Source organism: Panthera tigris, chromosome D1, assembly GCF_018350195.1.
Source record: "Panthera tigris isolate Pti1 chromosome D1, P.tigris_Pti1_mat1.1, whole genome shotgun sequence".
Lineage (NCBI taxonomy): Eukaryota > Metazoa > Chordata > Mammalia > Carnivora > Felidae > Panthera > Panthera tigris.
Window position 1 is genome coordinate 85,877,812 of NC_056669.1, and position 18,304 is coordinate 85,896,115.

Here is an 18,304-nt window from a genome sequence, read left to right on the forward strand (position 1 = left end):
AAACCCACAGAAAGAGGCAGCGCTGGTCAAGGAATATATGGCCTCTGACAAATAAAGCATCTAATTATTAAATAAGCACCGTAGGTGTTGACCACCTCATTCCCAGAGGAGATCAGATAAGCAGGTGGTTTGGCTCAAAGCAACCACAGTGGTCACGTAGGCATTTCAGCTCGCCATCTAACCCTGTTCGGAAGTGAACTCTGCAATTGCAGGCTGCCAAAATATATTCCAAAAGTCATGGTATCCTTTATATTTTTTTACGTAGACTTTTTTTTAAAGCCCCTTGTTTCCTATGTAAGAAATGTTTGAAGTTGGAAGCAAGGGAGAGAGGAAAAAACCTTCTGTAACTGGGATTAATGCAAGTTGGAGTAAAATAAAAGGAAGTCAGTCCTAGCAAAAAGAGCAACTTAAAAGGAAATCGGTAGTAGATCATATGGAGTTTGTTTTGGCCTGGACTCCAGTATTACTGAGTTCTCGACCTCCACACAAAAAGAAAGGAGGAAAGAAAGCCCTCAGCTAGTATCTGGGCTGGGACTCCTCCGCTCTTCAAATGTGTGTGTAATTCAAGTACATTTTCATCTTTAAGAGTGTTTACTATATATTCAGCAGAACAAGGTAGAAAAATTCACGTCACCAGTAGAATGGAGCTGACGAACCTGCTTAAGACCAGCGTTTCCTCTGCCAGATGGTTGCCAGCTGGCAAAGTAGCACCTTGGTGGAAGTAAAGAGTTTCCCCCAGAAGACTGACGGAAAAAATGAATGAATGGATGGATGAATGAGAAAAGAAAACACCAACCAAGAAAAATGCAGATATAACTGCCATCTGTGATCAGAATTCATGATGTCCAGCTTTTGCTGCAATAGCCCTGTCCCGCACCAACAGAGAGGCCCCTGTGGGTTCACCTCTCTACCTGATAACCACAGCTCAGGAAAAGAGGCTGCAGCCAGACTTCCACACTGCCCTTTTCCTGCGTTCTTCCCCCCAAGGCGCCATAGAGGCTGCCTGTTGAGAAATTTCTGCCCAGCAGGCCCTGGTGAATAATTATTTTACAGTCAATCTCTTGGTATTGTTATTTCTCTCCAGCTCACCAGTTCACCAAAGAAAAACCCACTGGGGATTCAATTTCTATTAATAAACACTTGGTCAGCACAAGAGTTGCAGGAATATTTGAAACTAGATTTTTCCCCTTCCCTGGAGACAAGTCCGTTTCAAGTCTTTGGTTTTGATACTGCCCACCCCTGGAAACCATTTCACCTTTCTGTCTTCATGACTACCTATGTGGGAAACAAATATCAGTATTGTCTTAAGTGAAACTTGTACACCATGTAAATGTACATATGTTCGCAAGTGAAAAGAAGTGTTATTGAATATAATATTATTTCCTTGGGCATGAGCTGTCCTCTGGCGCATGTCTATGTTGAAAGCCCACCTAACTAGTATATAGTGCACTTCCCAAAGACCTGGCTTCCCCAGAAACTCTATGCCTGCTATGGAAGTCTCTCTCACATGAAAAACAATCTGCTGGTAAAAGCCTCCACTCTCAACTTCGTCGCTCATGAATCAACATTCAAGCATTTAAATTTTTTTTTACTTTTTAAAAATTTTGTTTATCAGTTTTGAAAGACAGAGAGAGTGTGAGCGGGGGAGGGGCAGAGAGAGAGAGAGAGAGAGAGAGAGAGAGAGAGAGAATCCAGAGCAGGTTCCAGGGTCTCAGGTGTCAGCACAGAGCCCCATGTGGGGCTCGAACTCAACGAACTGTGAGGTCATGACCCCAGCCGGAGTCAGACACTTTACCTGACTGAGCCACCCAGGCGCCCCTGAATTGTCAACATTCAATTAAAAATATCTGAATCAGTAATTATTGCTTCCCAAATTGGGAGCAGTTTTACCTAGTAAGGGGCAAAAGGAAATATCCTCATTTAAATTGGTAGCAGATTTGCTAAAGAAGGATATGCAGGAGCGCCTGGGTGGCTCAGTCAGTTGAGCTTCCCACTTGGACTTCGGCTCAGGTCATGATCTTGCAGTTCCAGTGTTCAAGCCCCGCATGGGGCTCTCTGCTGTCAGCAAAGAACTCGCTTTGGATCTTCTGTCCCCCTCTCTCTCTGTCTCTCCCCCACTCATTCTCTCTGTCTCTGTCAAAATAAATAAATAGACTTCCAGGAAAAAAAATAAGGATATGCAAACCTAATAAAAGAGCAAGAAGAAAGGGAAAGGACTACAATATCTTTTAAAAAATAGTGTGGAGAGGAGGATTTTTCAAACACAGAGCACAGAACTCCTTTTCACAAGTAGCTGTGAAAATCAACCCATGAACTGGGCATAGTCAGAGATCGGGGGCTCAACTGAGGTCAGCCAGCAGAGGAGGCAGAAGGCCTTATGGAAGAAGATTCAAAGGACGTGAGCAGAGAAGGCCCAGCTAGCTTCCTGTTTTAGGCAGAAATCAGGGAAAGTTTTTGTGCTTAGTGAGTGTGAATTTTACTACTGTCTCCCCTCAGGAGAGCATGGGGTCCAACCACTCCTGGAACATTGCCTGTGAGCAAGCACAATCACAGTGGCCCTACAAGCAGTCATTCCTCCTAGGTCTGGAGGGATGGGGAGAAAGGTCTTTAGGTGCCTTGACTGAACTTCACCCCCAGCAGTTCACCCCAGCAGTAAAGGCTAAGCTAGAGGTGTCTGAAGTATGAAAGACAGACTTTGTTGAATGAGGGCTTCAGGAGAAAGTCTGTTTCTGACAACACTCACCAGGGAGAAAACTGCCCCGAATCCATTAAGGGCTTTCTATTGAAAATTATGGGTAGAACTAACGGATAATGGGATTTCTTTCATTACTGGGAAATAAAGACCTTTCTCTACTGAGGCCTCGGACAGATGCCACCTTTGGAAAGAAAATGGCACTTATTCATCAAGAGAGATAGCAGGGTGCACTGGGTAAGAGGATGGATTCTGAAACCTCACTACCTGAAATCAGGGACCTTACTGTGTCATACTGGGCAAATTCACCTCCCAGGACCTCCTCTATAAAATGGGGACGATAACCTATTACCTGGCTCAAAAAGTCATCATCTGGATTAAAGAAGTCAATCCTGATACAGTGTTTAGAATGGTGTCTGGATGAAGTAAGTCTATATAAGCATTTGCTCTTCACACTTATCAGCAACAGTGTTGGCACAGATTGTATAAGGGGAGTATTCCAGGTGGAGGATGCTGGTGGTCTGGAATCCCTCAGTGATTCAGAGCACAGATGGGTTTTGAAGTCAGAGAGACTGAGGATCAAGTCCTGGTCTTGATTCTGACTCGCTGTGTGACCAAAGTAAGTTACTTTGCGTCTCTGAATCTATTTCCTCTTCAGTAGGATAAAGATTAGAGTACCTACCTCACAGAGTCATCAGAAGTTAAATGAGTATACTGAGTGACGCGCTTAGCACAGTGCCGAGCAACACACAGTCAGCATGCAATAAATCCTCGTCATTATGTTAAAAGGACTCATGCATGGTTCACCCAGCTATGATCACGGCCCCTACAGAGAAGCCAAAATCTGTAACCTTTGGACAGAACTCTACCCACCTTCATATGGGGGCAGAGAGGATGGGAAAAACCATCTCCTATCACCTCCCGTAAGTTAACTGTGAGCATTTTCTATTCACTACTGTTCACATCTACACACAAATGTTCACACATAACTCCCCAGATCTGTTCCCTGAGAGAGGAAAAAGACATGTATAACAAGGAGAGAATTTTGAGAATTTCCTCAAAGCAAATACATATTGTGCACTGCTTATTTAATATTAGTGTGTGTACCATTACCTTTATTCTGGGAGGGGAGACTACATTAAAGACTGGAGAGACAGAAGCTTTGGAAAGCAGTGGGGAAGAGGCTGGGCAGGCTGCCCCAGGGGGTCAAGTGCAAGGAGGCTAACAAAATACAAGCAAGCCTTTCCCAGGAGGTCCCAATTTTAGATGGAAGGGAATGGAGCCAGGGGCCAATAGAGGCACCACTAAATATCTAAAACCCAAAAGTTAAGCCACTAAGTGATTAAAATTTAGTCTTGTTTCCTATGCTTTTTCAAACACTGCATTCACAAAAGCATTTAGGTACCCTCTCAAACTTTTTTTTTAGGAATAAGAAAAAAGGAAATGACGTAATGGAGTAATTGCATATGACCAGTTTTAAAATATCCTATACCTGTCTGTTCTATCATTATTACTGTATCTGATCTTTGAAAAGTGATTGAAAATGTTATGGATGTAGGGTGAATGGAATTTCAAAGACAGTACAAAATTCAAGGGAGCAGACTTTTTTCCTACAGGGGTCACAAATCCTTTTTTAGGAGATTTATTGCTTAGAAATCTTCTCTAACATGGGGCACCTGGGTGGCTCAGTCGGTAAAGCCTCCGACTTGGGCTCAGGTTATGATCTCATGGTTCATGAATTTGAGCCCCATGTCGGGCTCTGTGCTGACAGCTCAGAGCCTGAAGCCTGCTTCGGATTTTGTGTCTCCCTCTCTTTCCACCCCTCCCCTGCTCTCTCTCTCTCTCTCACTCTCTCTCTCTCTCAAAAATAAGTAAACATTAAAAAAAAAAAAAGAAATTTTCTCTAACAGAAGAAAATGGTATATTTGTGACATAAATATAAAAATGAAAACCAAAAAAGGATCCAAGGCGCCTGGGTGGCTCAGTCTGTTGAGTGTCAGACTTGGGCTCAGGTCATGATGTCATGGTTCATGAGTTCAAGCCCCGCATCGGGCTCTGTGATGACAGTCTGGTCTCTCTCTCTGCCCCTACCCTGCTTGTGCTCTGTCTCTCAAAAATGGATAAATGGCGGGGCGCCTGGGTGGCGCAGTCGGTTAAGCGTCCGACTTCAGCCAGGTCACGATCTCGCGGTCCGTGAGTTCGAGCCCCGCGTCAGGCTCTGGGCTGATGGCTCGGAGCCTGGAGCCTGTTTCCGATTCTGTGTCTCCTCTCTCTCTGACCCTCCCCCGTTCATGCTCTGTCTCTCTCTGTCCCAAAAATAAATAAAAAACGTTGAAAAAAAAATTTAAAAAAATAAAAAAAAATGGATAAATGGCAAAAAAAAAAAAAGAAAGAAAAGAAAAGAAAAAAAGATCCAATTACATAAAAGAAGAAAGGGATAAGCAAAGATTTCCAAAAGATGAACTTAACAAAATTGCTTTATACAGTGGCTGATCAAAAGCTGGATTAGAAAATGTGAGAGTTTCACCTATAAAATGCAACCCAAGTGACTTTTCCTACATCCAAGACAACCACAATTTCAGCACTAAGTCAGAATCCACCACAGGGGCAGAGAATTATTAAACCAGTGGCTGTGATCACTTCATCCCCACCTTCTTCACTTTCTAGGTTGCTCAGCCCCTCTGATGGTCCCCTTCCAACATCTCCCAGTCCCCAAGCCCCATGGAGGTATCCCAGTGCATCTAAACGACACTCACTCCAGCAGCATCAAGGTCTTTCTCTCTGCCTGGGATAAGACACCAACCAGGAACCACGGAGGGAGGAGTGGGCTAAAGTCATTCCATGGGGAACCATTCCAACTTCGCCCCCAATGGCTACCAGAAAAACAGCAATGCCACCCTGGCAACCGGCAGGAGCAGCTCCTCAAAGACGACAATGACCCTGCCACCACAATTTTGCTGGGGTGGGAGTAGGGTGTCCACAACAGAGAATGGTTGTGAGTTCTACACCCGTTCCAGTGACTGACCCACCAAGGGGAAGCACAGAAACAGAGAGCTTGGGGCTGAACACTGGGCCCGCCGTGCCAAAGAATAGAACTAGATTCTAGCTAGTGAGAATGAAAAGGAAGACGACAAGGTGTGGTCATTCTACCTCTCTCTGTACAATCTTTGTGCATTTCTTTGCTCCCTCTCACTCAAAGAAAGACGAAAGAAGGGGAGGAGAAGGGGAAGGGGAAGGGGAAGGGGAAGGGGAAGGGGAAGGAAAGGAAAGGAAAGGAAAGGAAAGGAAAGGAAAGGAAAGGAAAGGAAAGGAAAAAAGAGTGATCTCGAATCCAAGATCCGATTAGGTATGCCGGATTTTCCCATCAAACGGAAAGGTTTCCGAAGTCCGTGGGTCTCAAGCATACATAATAGAAGGAGCTCGACCCTGTACTTCCACCGGATAGGGGAATCAGACCAGTTCCAGGCTCAAGTTCATAAGCACACCCGGCCTTTGGGATGCGCCGCCCGCTCGGGAGCGAAGATTCCTTCCCCTCCTCCACCTGTGGGACTAGAAGTCCCCCAGGCGCGGCCATTCCCCCCACCCAATCTCCCAGGGCAGGCGCTTTTCCTTCCTTCATTACCTCACTACCTCCTTCCCTTGACGTCAGCCCCGGGTCCTCGAGCAGAGGGGGGAGGATGGAGATGCATTTGGGGGCAGTCGGTATCAGGATCCCCGTAGCACCGGGGTGGGGGGAGGGGGAGGGGCGGAATATGAGGTAATGCGCGCCCAATCCCCCGCCTCGAAGGCCGAGAGCGGCCACTTCCCTCCCCCCCGCTCCACCTTCCAGCCCCGCGCGCGCCGGTGTGTGCACCAGTTACTAGGCAACGCTATCGGAGAAGCGGGATGCCGGCCAAGTTCACCCAAAGTTGAAGAATAAATTTGGGGGAGAGAAGGTGGAGGGTGGAGGGAGAGCCGGGAGAACGCACAAGGGACGGGAAAAAAGCTTGGAAGGAAAAAAAGCTGGTCTTCTGCCTCCCAGGAACAGGAAGGAGGGCGGGCGCGGGCTGGAGCCGTGTCCCCGGAGGACGCTGCTGCGACCCGACCGCGGCCCGGCACACAGTCCGGGTCCGGTCCCTGCCCGGAGCCAGGAGCTGGGAACCACGCCCACCGAGCGCCGCCGCAGCGGGACACTCTGGGGCACAGGGGTAGGGAGAAGGCTGCGGTTAGAGTGTACGCGCCCTCGAATTACTCCCAGAGAAGGCCGCCCCGTGTGGCTAGTGGGCGAGGAGGGGGCTGAGACGGGAGAAGACCGGAGTGAGAGTCGAGTCCATGTTTAATCTTTGGTCGCGAGCGAGTTCAAGTCCTTTAAAAAGGACTTTAAAAAATAAGGAGCCCTTTAAAAAATAACTTCTTGAAGCCCCACTCTTCTTCAGCTCAAACAGTAATCGCCCTCATTTATATTTAAAAAAAAAAAAAAAACCAAGAACACCAGGAGACGAGGAAACCTACTTCTTTCAAATCAGAGCCTGGAGATCTGCTTTAATTTGCTTTAAGTAGCTAAAGGTGTCCTTTGCCTCCAGGACCCTGCATGCCCGCGGTCGGGGCTGCCCGCGTCGGACGTTCCCGCTCCCGGCGGCTCGCGCGCCCCAGACACCGTGGCGAGCGCCTTCCTACCTGCTGTAGGGCGTCCTCAGCAGAAGGGCCTGGCTGCCAGTGCAGCTGTCGGTGGGGGTGTGGCAGCCATAGACGGGGGGCGGCACAGAGTACTGCTGCTCGCCTGCGGAGAGCCGAGGAGAGCGGAGTGAGCGCGCCCCAAGGGCTCGGGGTGGGAGTGGGGACGCGCGGGGCGAGGCGGAGGGCAGGGGCTGGGACAGAGAGCATCCCCAGCTAGTCTCCTCGGCTAAACTGGGGGCAAGGGGTCTGGATGCCGGCGCGTGCCGAGAGAGGGCGTGCAGATCGTAAGGAGCTAATCAGCTTCTCACTGCACAGTCCTTTATTAGCCACTTCGTAGTACACGTAGACATATTCGTAGGCTTGTTTGAGTGGAGCTGTCCCTAACATACTTGGGGGGGGGGGCGGGGCAAAACTCAATCTTTTCTTTTAAATTGAGTGAGATTGGGCTGATTATTTCTAAAAATCCCTTTAGATGTCCTCTTCTCCCTTTCCCGATTTGCTGTGGTTTGGAAATTATGGGGACGGGAGTGGCATGGAAGAAAGAGAGAAGGACCCCACCTCATTCCCGCCTGCTTACCCAGAGAGCCCTGCTGGCCCATGGGGTCCTCGTGCTTGAAAGAGTGGTTAGGGAACTGCGCCGCGTGGTGCGAGGGCGTGTGACCGTAGCTGGGCGTCCCGTCGAAGGTGACTGTGCTGTATCCTGCGAGCGCGGCGGAGAGAAGCACAGCGTCAGGGGTGAGACTGGGTCGGTGATTCTGAAGCAGAACCAGGGTAGAGAAGCGCCTGGCCCCCGTACTCGAAACCCCAGCATCGGGTGATGCCACCCCACCGGTCTCCAGAACTTTCGGCGGGGAGCCTGGTCCAAGCCCAAATGTGTGACCTCGGAGCGGCTCCCCGCCTTTTCTCAAGAAAAACCCTGACCTCCCCGCCTTTTCCAATTCATTTACGCCCTTGTCTTCTTCCACCTTGCCTTCTGCTTCTGAGCCGTACCTCGGGCAAGTGAAGTATGAAAACCGCCAACCGCTGGCCAGAGAAAGTTCTTCTTCAAAAACAAACACCGCGGCTCTTGCTCCGGGGCAGCGCGGGCGAGCGAAATGAATCTGTTCGGCTGACCCCGAGCTGACTCGGAGCCGTAAATCAGGGGACCGCGCACCAACTTTCATTAATTACTCGGAGCCAGTTAAACGGCATGGGCTTTAAATGGGAAGAGTAATTACCGAGTAATGTTATCTGAAGCTGCGCGACCCTACACCACGACACCCACGGCCCTCAGGAAAGCTGGTGAGGCCCTTCCAGATGGCCCCGCCGGCCTCTGTCCTATGCCCTCCTCCTTACCCTCTCGGATCCAACTCGCACCCAGTGCGTCTCTAATTCTACCACTGTGGGGGCCACGTTCCTTGCGCTCCAGGCGGGGAAGGGCGCTTGTTTTAGAGTGTGCCGGACTGTACCTCCGTTTCCCTTCATGGCAGTGCCCGGGTCCCCTTCTACAGTTTCCCTGCGGAAAAACTAAGGGCAACTGTGTTCTTTCCCAACTCCCCAAAGGCTGGGTTAAAAAAAAAAAAAAAAAAAAAGTCTTGATTAGTGTCTTGATTGAAAAATGTAATCCCTTTCTGTAATTGTTATTAAACTGCTTTAAATCTATTCCTCACCAGCTTTTGGGAAACTGTTGCCATCTCTGGGGAAAAAGCATCCTCCAGCTAAGATAAAGATCAGTCCTGGAACCCTGACCAGACTGACTGGTGGGATTCCCTCCCTTCTATACACGCAGTCCCCAAGAGTCTCAGGACTGAGGGTCCAGGACTGGAGGTGAATGAGATCTGCCCTGACGCTCACACAGCCTTCATGCAGGGCCACAGTGCCGGCCCACCCCCACCCAGCCCCTGCACTGGATCTCCAAACTCCATTCAATTTCGGGGGAGTGGGTGGGTGAAAAGGCCCCTCACCCCCTACTCTTGCCCCAGGCGTGACAGAGGCTCTGTGACAAGTGTCTGTGAAGACTTAGAATGGAAAGAGGAAGGAGACCATTACCCCAATCTTTGAAACATAACCCCCCAAAGAAAAACAAAAACCCAGCCTCTCCTACCCACACCGGGCAGTGTTATGTGTTGGAGTGGAGTGGGGAAGAGGGTGGGTACAGGTCCCAATTACCAGATTGTACTAGGCCGGCCAAGTCTCGCACACTGCTTGGTGCCACAAGTTGACAACTTAAGAAGCTTTTATAATTTGCATGACCCCAGAGTCCTCAATCTATCGCCTGCTAAGTAGGCAAAGATAACCCCCCGCCCCATTAGCTGTCAGGGCTGGGTGAGAACCTTGGGCTTCCTTTTGGGAGCAAAGGCACAGCCCCGATTGAGGCCTGTCAGCTTACGAACGAAATTTGGCTCTCAGTGCCACATTTTGCAGAAAAAAGGTCGAATTTTGAAAGAAAATTTTTTAAACAGGAGAAACATAAGCCGCAAAGAAATTGTCCCTAGACAAACCCTTCTCCATTTCTGAACTGATGAATAGAAGCTGTGGCCCAGGGCACTGTGCTGTTTTTTAAGGCGGGCTCCGCCAACTGTGGGATTGCAGGATGCAGCTCCTGCACCCGCCGCGTCGGCTCTGCGTCCAGCGAGGTTCCCAAGGCCCCCCACTTTACAGGACAGGAAGACCCGGGGACAAAGGCCAGCCTCCAACCCCCTCCCTCAAGACCCCCCGGGAGGGGCCGAGGCAAAAGCGTCAGCGGAGGGGAGGGAGGGCTCTTTTAATTAGAAACTTATCGGACGCGGGACTGATTAGATCGCGCTGTCCTGGGGCCTCGTGCTGGTCTAGGCGTTGAGAGCATGGGGGCGGGGACCTAGGGAGGGACAGTTGTTGGCGAAAAAGGGCAGCGTATTCAAAGGCTCCTTGTACAGGCCCGAGAGGGAGAGGCTCTAATCGGCCAAGGTAGCGCTTTTCCCACGGTTAGTCCGTGCTGGGAATGGAGTGCAACCTTGACCGCAAGGAGAGGCGAGACACGCTCTGCGCGTCTTTTCCCCGCTCGAGGCATTGGAGGAACCCGGGAACAGCCTGGCCGCCGGGCCTCCTGAGAGCTGAGGGGTAGAATGGACATCAGGCTCAGTTAGGAAGGGGGTCAGAAGGCTGGAAATGATGACTCCATAGCCTTGGCAGAATAGGGGAAAATCTGTCCCCCAACGAAATACTCAAGTGACTCAAAGAGAAGTGCCCTTGGCCCTTCTATAGAGCTGATCTCTGCATTGACCCTAGGGTGGCTTGGTGATGCCCCCTGCGCATTAAGTCTGAGACTACCCAAGTCCTCACTCCACTACTGACTGCCCTCACAAACCATGAGCCCTCACGCCCAGACCACTATTGGTTCAGTGCCCATCCAACAGAGCAAAGGAAATCCATCTCAACAGAGGGGCCAAGATCCCTGGAAAAGGAGGTAGAAGTAACCTACTATGGTCTGGGTTCGAGTCCCAGCTCTGCCACAGAGGGACCTCTTGCACACATAATCTCTTAGAGCCTAGATTTTGTCATCCAGAAATAAGCAACTTCTCCGTCAGGCTGTGAGATATTTAAAAGATGCACTCTGTCTTAATACTTCCCAGTGCCTTGCACAGAGTAGAGGCTCAACAAATGTTTGCTGAGTTAATGTTTATGATATTAGGAAACCACCTATACTATTTAAGAAATTATTTTAAAAAATGGGGAGGTGATGGTATGATCCCTTGGAGGGGGGGCAGGAGAGGGTGCCAATTGTCGTCTCGTGTGGGCCACGGCAAGGCTGCCTTGCCTAGGAACAGGGATTCAGAGTCTTGACTCCTCTCTGCTGGAGTTTGGCCTGGGTCTGCTGATGGCCATTCCCATACTTTAGGGAAGGAGCTGATGCCCCTGATTCTCCCAACACACACACACACACACACACACCGCCAGGCCCTGCATTCCTGGGGGGAGCCACAGGAACACCAGAAATCAAGAGGATAAATCTAGAATCTCAGGGTTCCCAAGGCCAGGGCTGAGCAGCTTCTGACATTCCCACCCCAGCTCCCAGCTGCCCAGTAAGTCCCAACAGCCAGGCAAGCATGACCCATTTTACATTTTCAATGCAAGAAAAACCTAAGTTCACAGACAGGAACCTCCTTACAGGTTGTGGTACATGTCTGGGGCTGGCTCTCCACTGGGTTTTCCCAGAGTCGAGAAGAGAACTCCACCTGCCAATCCTGGTCCCAACTCCCAAGACTTTTATCTCATCAGCGGCTGGGCCTACCTACTAGACAGGAATTCAGACATTTCCCTTAAATGTAGTGCCTGCTGGCTAAGAAGTCCACAGTCTCACCGCCCCCCAACCCTATGCTAACCTGATGGGATCCCAGGCACCAGACCTGCCTATAGAAGGGGCCCAAACAAAGTGAGAGAGCCCTGGTTCCAAAAGTCATCACAGAATCTAGATGAACTCAAATAAATGATAACAGCATGGTAGTATTTTGAGCCCCATAAATAGACCAAATGGCTTCTCAGATTCTGCAAAGAGCACACATCCACACACAGACTCACATCACACCCCTTGCCTGCCAGTCTTGTGGGTTTCTGGTCCAATTTTAGGTGGTCTCCTGCCTTCTGAATTTAGAACCCCAAGTCAGAGGAAAGTTGGATTTCTGCTCCAGTGGCACAGAACTTCAGGTGAGGCCCAGCTCCCAAGTTGCCCATTTCAGCTTTCCTCTTACAGATGGGGAAACTGAGACCTGGAGATTTGCAAAAGGTAACAACCTGCTAATTAGAGGTGACACGATCAGAGAACACAAGCCTCTGAATCGACACCGACTTGTTCCAACATCCCTTGGGGCGAATCAAGAACTTCATTTAGAAAGACCTTGAGTGGAGGGGCCCCCGTGAGCCTGCCTGCGGTTGCTCCTCAAAACACAGATCCCAGATTCCCTGAACGAAGAGGGGAGGACGGTTTCGATTTCACCAGGGCTTCTGGCGAGCCAGGTGCTCCAGGCTGGGTTAAGTTAGGAACCACCTGAAGATACTCCTTTAGAAGTTGCAGGAATCTTCGGGAAGCATAGAGCCCTTCAGTGCCTTGGAAGCCCTGGCACCTCTTGCAAACGGTCCACACTCTACTTCTCCCATCCCACGCATTCCAGAAGCATCCCAGTCCCTAAGCTAGGGCGAAATTTTGTTCCAGCAAAACCCTCCGCCATTGAGTTCGCAAGGCGTTTCCTAAAATAGTGAATCAACTCAAATTGATATAGTTTCTCACACAGCACAGAAGTCCAATTAGGATAAATTTGTAAAACAAACTACAGGGGCTCGGCACGATTTGTTCCACGCTAGTTGCTGAGGGGAATAGGTGTGCGGGCGCCAGAGAGGATGAGAAAACTATTGGCTGTGTCCCTGTGTGTACACCGACCGAAGTGGGCAAGTAAATTGTTCTTGTTCTAACTCCCATGCTTTGCAAAAATCTTTTCTCATCTGAGCCCCGAGTTTAACGACAAGAAGGAGGCAAGGCGCGCTGAAAGGAGGGCCTGTGCTTGGGCCCTACGGTAGGGAGGACCGGGTCCCACACAGCTTGGAAGAGGATACACAGAGTTCTCTTCCAGCCCTGGAGCCCTCATGGACGCCGCCTGAGCTGGACGCCAGGAGACATCCGCTTCTTATACTACCATAGGGACACGGTTCCAGGAAAGCCACTGTTTACTTGCTAGCGGGTTCCTTGCCTCGTTCTTTGCTCCGTGATACTTATCACACGTCTAATGTGTGCCATCACCGTATTAGGGGCTGGAGCGGCTCCTGACATTTTGGCTCAGGGTAGGAACACCGGCTGCACACCCGGTGCTGGTCCCTCAATTTAAAAGCTAAAAAGGTCCAGTGCCTCCTAACAGTTTGGTGGTGCCTTGAATCACAAAACACCTTCCTGAGACAGCGCCAGACACCACACCCGTTCCCCCTTCCCACTCCCACAGAGACTCTAAGTCCCGGAATCTCCCGGGGTGCAAGGGGCTCCAGATGACCTCCGGGCTCTGGAGAACCAGTCCGGCTCCTGGTTCAGGAGGATGTCGGGGGCCTATGCCGGCACGTACTCCCTCTCCCTCTCCCGGGCCTCCTCTCCCTTAGCTGCTGCTTCCGCTATCCACACAGTCCTTGGGGAGGCAGCCGGGTAAGCGCGGGGGTCAGGGAAGGGGTAGGACAGGGGAGTGCCAGCGCGGGGCTGTAGCCCCGGCGCCACCACCCCGCGTATAGGGGGCGCTCCCCGGCCTGCTTACCCTGGTTGCGAATAGCCGGCTGGCTCTCGAGGCAGCTGGGCAGGTAGGGCGCATTGGGGAACATCCTGGCCTGGCTGGAGGACGCCTGGCTGGGCGGAGGAGGACCGAAGGGTCCGTAGCGACAGGCTCCAGCTGTGCCGGTGAACTGGCCGGAGAAATGCACGGTGAAGGCGCTCAAGCACTGCTCCTCATGCGGCTCCGCGCCGCCCCAGCTCGGCTCTTGTTTGATGAAGGAGTGAGGCGGCGGCGGCGGCGGGGGTGGCGGCGGCGCCGGCGGCGGCGCGGGTCCGCCCAAGGAACCGTAAGCCGAGGCGCCCGGGGGTGCAAAATCCAGCACTGGCGCCCACTGCGCGGCGCCGCTCACGGGCAGGGCGCAGCCACCCCCGCCACCCAGCGAGGGTACCGCTGGCAGCAGTGCATTCAGGTCCCGCACGTCAGAGCCCATTTGCTGCGGCTCAGCCCCGGACGCCCCGCCGCTCCTTCGGCCTTGCAGATGCTGGGCACTGGACTCGGCCGCTCCTAACTTGCCCCAGATGCCACCCGGGCCCCGGAGCCCCGGCTGTTCGGGCTGCGGAAAGCACCCTGGCCCGGAGCGGAGCGAGTGAGAAGACGCCGGCTCCGGGGCACACGTGGAAGCCGGTTCCTGCGGCAGAAGGAAGTCCAGGATCGCGGCAAGGAGGCAGCGGGGCCCCGGCTCCTGGGCTGCCGTCCCGGCTCTGGGTGGGTGGGTGACTGAATGAGTGGGAGGGAGGGCGGGAAAGGGGGAGCGGACTGGCGGTCGGGTTGCGGAGAGCCCCCGGGTGTGGGCGCTGCCTTGAACTCCTTACCCCAGCTGCCTGGCTGCCCCCAGCTTCCCAAAGCTCAAATAAGAGGGGCCGGCGGCGGGGGAGGAGGAGGAGCCAGGAGCCTCGGCAGTTCCATTCACACCGCAGCCCAAGCCTGGCCGGGCGGCGCGCGCGGCTCGGCGGGGGCGCCCTCGCGGCGGGGTGGGGGCGGGCCTGAGGGAGCCTACCTCTAGGAAACACCCTCCTCTCCTACCCGCCACGCGCTCCCAGCTGGCCTGCGGGACACAGCCCTCCCCCCACCTCCCCTTCTCGGCCTTCTCAAGTGTGGGCGCCTCTGGGAGAGCCTCTCCAGGTGAGCAGTGAATGTCCCCACTACATCCATTTGTGATGGGGGGGGGGGGGGCGGGATGGGGGTTGTTAATGTGAGAGGGCGGGCTCAAGGGAGGGGCAGGTGAGCTCCCAGACGGCGGGAACTTCAGGAAAGCACGGAATACTTTCCCGGGCTTCAGAGAGACGAATTCCTTCGTTCTGCGCCCGCAAGCCCGGCTCTTGCTTCGTTTCTAGAGCCTCCGGGCAGGAGTGGTGGCCGTAATCTCAGGTTCACTGGGGTGGGGGTGACACCTTGTGGGTTCCAGAGGCCAGACTCAAGGTGAACGTGGGTGACTTGGGGGGCGGGGTGCATCAGCTGTGATAAACGGCATGTTTCGATCGTTTGGTAGTTGGTTAACTTGGTGACATTTGCGCCCAGAGGAGGGCAGTTGCTGCCTGCCTAAAAATCGGGGCCAGCGGCACTTAATCTTCCTTTCCAGTGAACAGCGACTAGTCTGGGAAGGAAGAATACCCTTAGGGAAACATCCAGAGCCTGCACATATTCTGACTGGATAATCTCAGAGCCCGTTTTGGAGGGTGAGGGGTGGGAAGGATTCGAAGACAAGCACGCGGGGAGAGGTTGGAGCCTAGAGTTAATCCCACCTAGCTCGGCCTCTGCTCACGGTCAAGAGTACCATTCTGGATAAGCAGTAACTGATAAGAAGGGGCAAACCGGCTAGGAGGACCACGAAGGAAAGCACACAGTGGCACACAGTCGGTGGCAGCGTTCGCGTAGTTTGGAGCTCTGAGATCCCGGCATCGCCGCAACAGACTCCTCCCTCCAACTAGTCACTCTTTGGGAGCCCCGCGCCTCAGGGCAGGTGTTTGGGGTTTGGTTTTGTTTTTTGTTTTTGTTTTTGTTTTTGTTTTTTTTTTTTTTTTTGGTTCTTCCAGAACAGTCAGGATTTAAGGGGATGCAGAGCCTACTCAAGGAGAAGCGCTGGGAACCCGGGTTGGAGTGCGTTTCGGGGCACGTGGAAAAGCCCGGGAGAGGCAGGGGGTAGCGGCGACGGCGCAACCTGGAACCGCCTGGAGCGCGGGCGGGCAGCGGCCGGTTGCCGCCAGGCCTCTTATTCCAGGCTGGCCGCGGATGGGGCCCGCAGCTCTAGCGAAGCGACAACCAAGGTAGCCGCAGTTTTACAAAGAAACAGAACGTTTTAAAAAGCTTTGACTTACTCTCCATTTCTTGCTCTTTGCTTTTAATCTGCACTGAGTCAAACGAAGGAAGTGGGAGTTCCGTTAGCACGCTCAGGGCCCACACGCCAAACAAAATTCCCTCCTCTTGGGGTCGCTAGTCCTAGAGGCACAGGAGACGGTGAGGGCAAAGGTCGGGCACAGGCGCTACCGGGTTGTTCCCCAGGCCACCTACGAGGTCCTGCACCCCTCTCTGCGGCTACTTTGGTGCTTGACTGTGCTTGTTTCCACTCAGAAGCTTTATATATTTTTAAAGAAATGAAAAGGCTCTGGAGACCATCTCTTCCTCCCCCTACACTCTGTGGATTGTCCACCAGGCTCCCACAAGTGCCATCTCTAAACCTGCAGCCGGGCTGAGGGCTAGGCAGAGGGCAAGGACGTTTGGTCCTTTTGGTGCAGAAAGGCCACGCGAGGCGAAACTTCTCAGGCCATTTTGCCCTTAGAATGCCCCAGACCCGTCTCACACTTCCCACTTTTATTTCTACTTCGAAGGAATTTTTCTCAATTAGAACTCACTCAGGCGCCACGAGGGAAGGAAAGCCCTTTATGAAAAGTCAGGGATTTTCATTTGCAAACGAAAAGATCCAGGTTGTTTCTCTTTCACCCAACATTGCAAAGTTTTTTGGTGGGTATTTGGGGGGAGGTGGTTTGAACGGGAGATTTTGTGGTTTTGAATGCCAGATAGGGCAGAAGTGCTTAATTCCCTGCCTTTATGTTTTACAGAAGAAGTTCACCGGTGGGGTGGGGTGGAGGGGAAAGGGGGGGGCCGAGAAAATTTAGGACTCCTCTCTCCACCGCCATTTGTTGTCTGAGAATCCTAGAGGGAGAGAGGAACAGTAGTGCGATCCCCGCTTCAATCCTGGGGTGCCTCCTCACCCCGATTTAGTAGTCCGAAGGAGTGGGAGGAGTTCCCTGCAACCCGCGGGGTCAAGAAGTAAGTGCTGTGCGTCCGGAGCTGCTCGAAGTCGGAGGGCCTCACCCCAGAGGGCCTCACTCGAATGCCCCCTGCCCATCCCCACGCCCGGAAGCCCTGGAGCGCCTGAGCCACCTCGGGGGAACCAGCCAACTGAGGTCCCACTTCCTCCGTTGGGTAACGTTCTCTGCGGGAGCTCGGCGGTTAACCCGGCAGCCGCGCCCGCTACGCTGGCCTCGGCACCCTGAGCCTGCCGGAGGGAGAGACAGACAGTCTGGCCGGGAGGAAGGTCCACTCTGTAGCCCGCCCCCGCATGTAGGCGCTGTCCTGCACCTCCGGAGCTCGAGGCCCAAGGAAATGAGGGCTGCGTAGACCTGGCCGCGCACTTCTCTCATCCACGTTCCCACTGAACGTCAGCGCTGAGACCTGTGGCACAGAGGAGCTGGTCTGAATCACCGTTTGGCAGAGATGGAAGTTCAACTCCCCGTCTACAGAGAAGTAAACTGAGGCCCAGGCAGCGGAGGAAAGGCAGCTGTGGAGCTCAGTGGTTAAGAGCAAGGAACTGGTGGTCGGAGAACGGAACCTCAGGTCCACCAGGTAACAGCTGTGTAACCCTGGATGAGTTCCATAGCCTCTCTGAGGCTTAGTTTTCTTATTGATCAAAGGGGATAGTGGAATCCTAGCGTCCACCTCATGGGGTCATAAGGATTAGACAGGAGGATAGTGTTGGTTTATGGGTCCAATAAACGTTACAATTTTGTCACTATTCTTGTTTAAGGATGCGTAGCAAGATAGTGGCAAAGCCGAGCTGAAACCCAGGTCTCTCAACGTCTAGCTCGGGGCTTTACCCCCACGACCCCTCTGCCTCCCTAGAGCAAATGGAATGAGGAGTAAAGAAAGGAGGGGGAGAGAGAAGCTGACAATCCATATGGCTTTGGTACGTTGGTAAAACGCATCCTGGCCTGGAAAGTGCTTAATTATTGCAAGATCAAAAAAATCGCTGCTGAGTGGGAGGGGGTACTGAGGACCTCTAAACCCCCCACTTTGACCTCGGCTCTGACCAAGAGCCGGGCCCGGCGGAGCAGCCGCGGCCCCAGGGGGCAGCGCATACTCCCAGGCTGCGCTCCGGGCGTCACCCCGCGGCCGCCGACAACTGAATAAACACACCGCAGCACTGCGATCTGTCAAGGGCTGGGGCCGCAGACGCCGAAGAGGAGTGGCTCGACCGCCAGCCGCCCCGAGGAACTGGCGCTGGGTTAGCACCTCGCGCAGGAGCTAGAGCCGGGAGCTCCGAGCGCAGGACGGGCAGCCTACCGGCTGCTCCTCTCCACCCTGAAGACTCCAACTCTTCGGTATCTGCTTACCCCCGGCCTCCCGTCAGGCGCTTAAGCCCGTTTCCAGTCCGGTGCTGGCGGTAGAAACCCCAGCTTCATTTCTTTAAATTAAAAAA

General features: G+C 52.8%; 1 protein-coding gene and 1 long non-coding RNA gene across 14 annotated transcripts in view; one reads left to right on the forward strand and one right to left on the reverse strand.

The window, feature by feature from the left end:
* Positions 1–14,127, reverse strand: part of WT1 (WT1 transcription factor) — a 49,035-nt gene extending 34,908 nt beyond the window's left edge. Inside the window, exons 1-3 of one of the 6 annotated variants that reach the window (XM_042957706.1) lie at positions 13,594–14,127; positions 7,926–8,048; positions 7,349–7,451 (exon numbers count right to left, since the gene is read on the reverse strand). In XM_042957706.1, the coding sequence (XP_042813640.1) occupies positions 7,349–7,451; positions 7,926–8,048; positions 13,594–14,038 (671 nt within the window). In that variant the 5' untranslated portion in view covers positions 14,039–14,127. Of the gene's footprint in view, positions 1–6,314; positions 6,476–7,348; positions 7,452–7,925; positions 8,049–8,338; positions 8,810–9,828; positions 9,918–13,593 lie in introns of those variants that run through there. The other 5 variants (XM_042957708.1, XM_042957707.1, XM_042957709.1 and 2 more) reach the window with 5 other exon arrangements.
* Positions 14,128–14,574: 447 nt separating this feature from the next.
* Positions 14,575–18,304, forward strand: part of LOC102950983 — an 88,310-nt gene continuing 84,580 nt past the window's right edge. For 5 of the 8 annotated variants that reach the window (XR_006208089.1, XR_006208090.1, XR_006208087.1 and 2 more), the window contains exon 1: positions 14,575–14,730. This is a non-coding gene — a long non-coding RNA (uncharacterized LOC102950983). Of the gene's footprint in view, positions 14,731–16,707; positions 17,452–18,304 lie in introns of those variants that run through there. The other 3 variants (XR_006208093.1, XR_006208091.1, XR_001510277.2) reach the window with 3 other exon arrangements.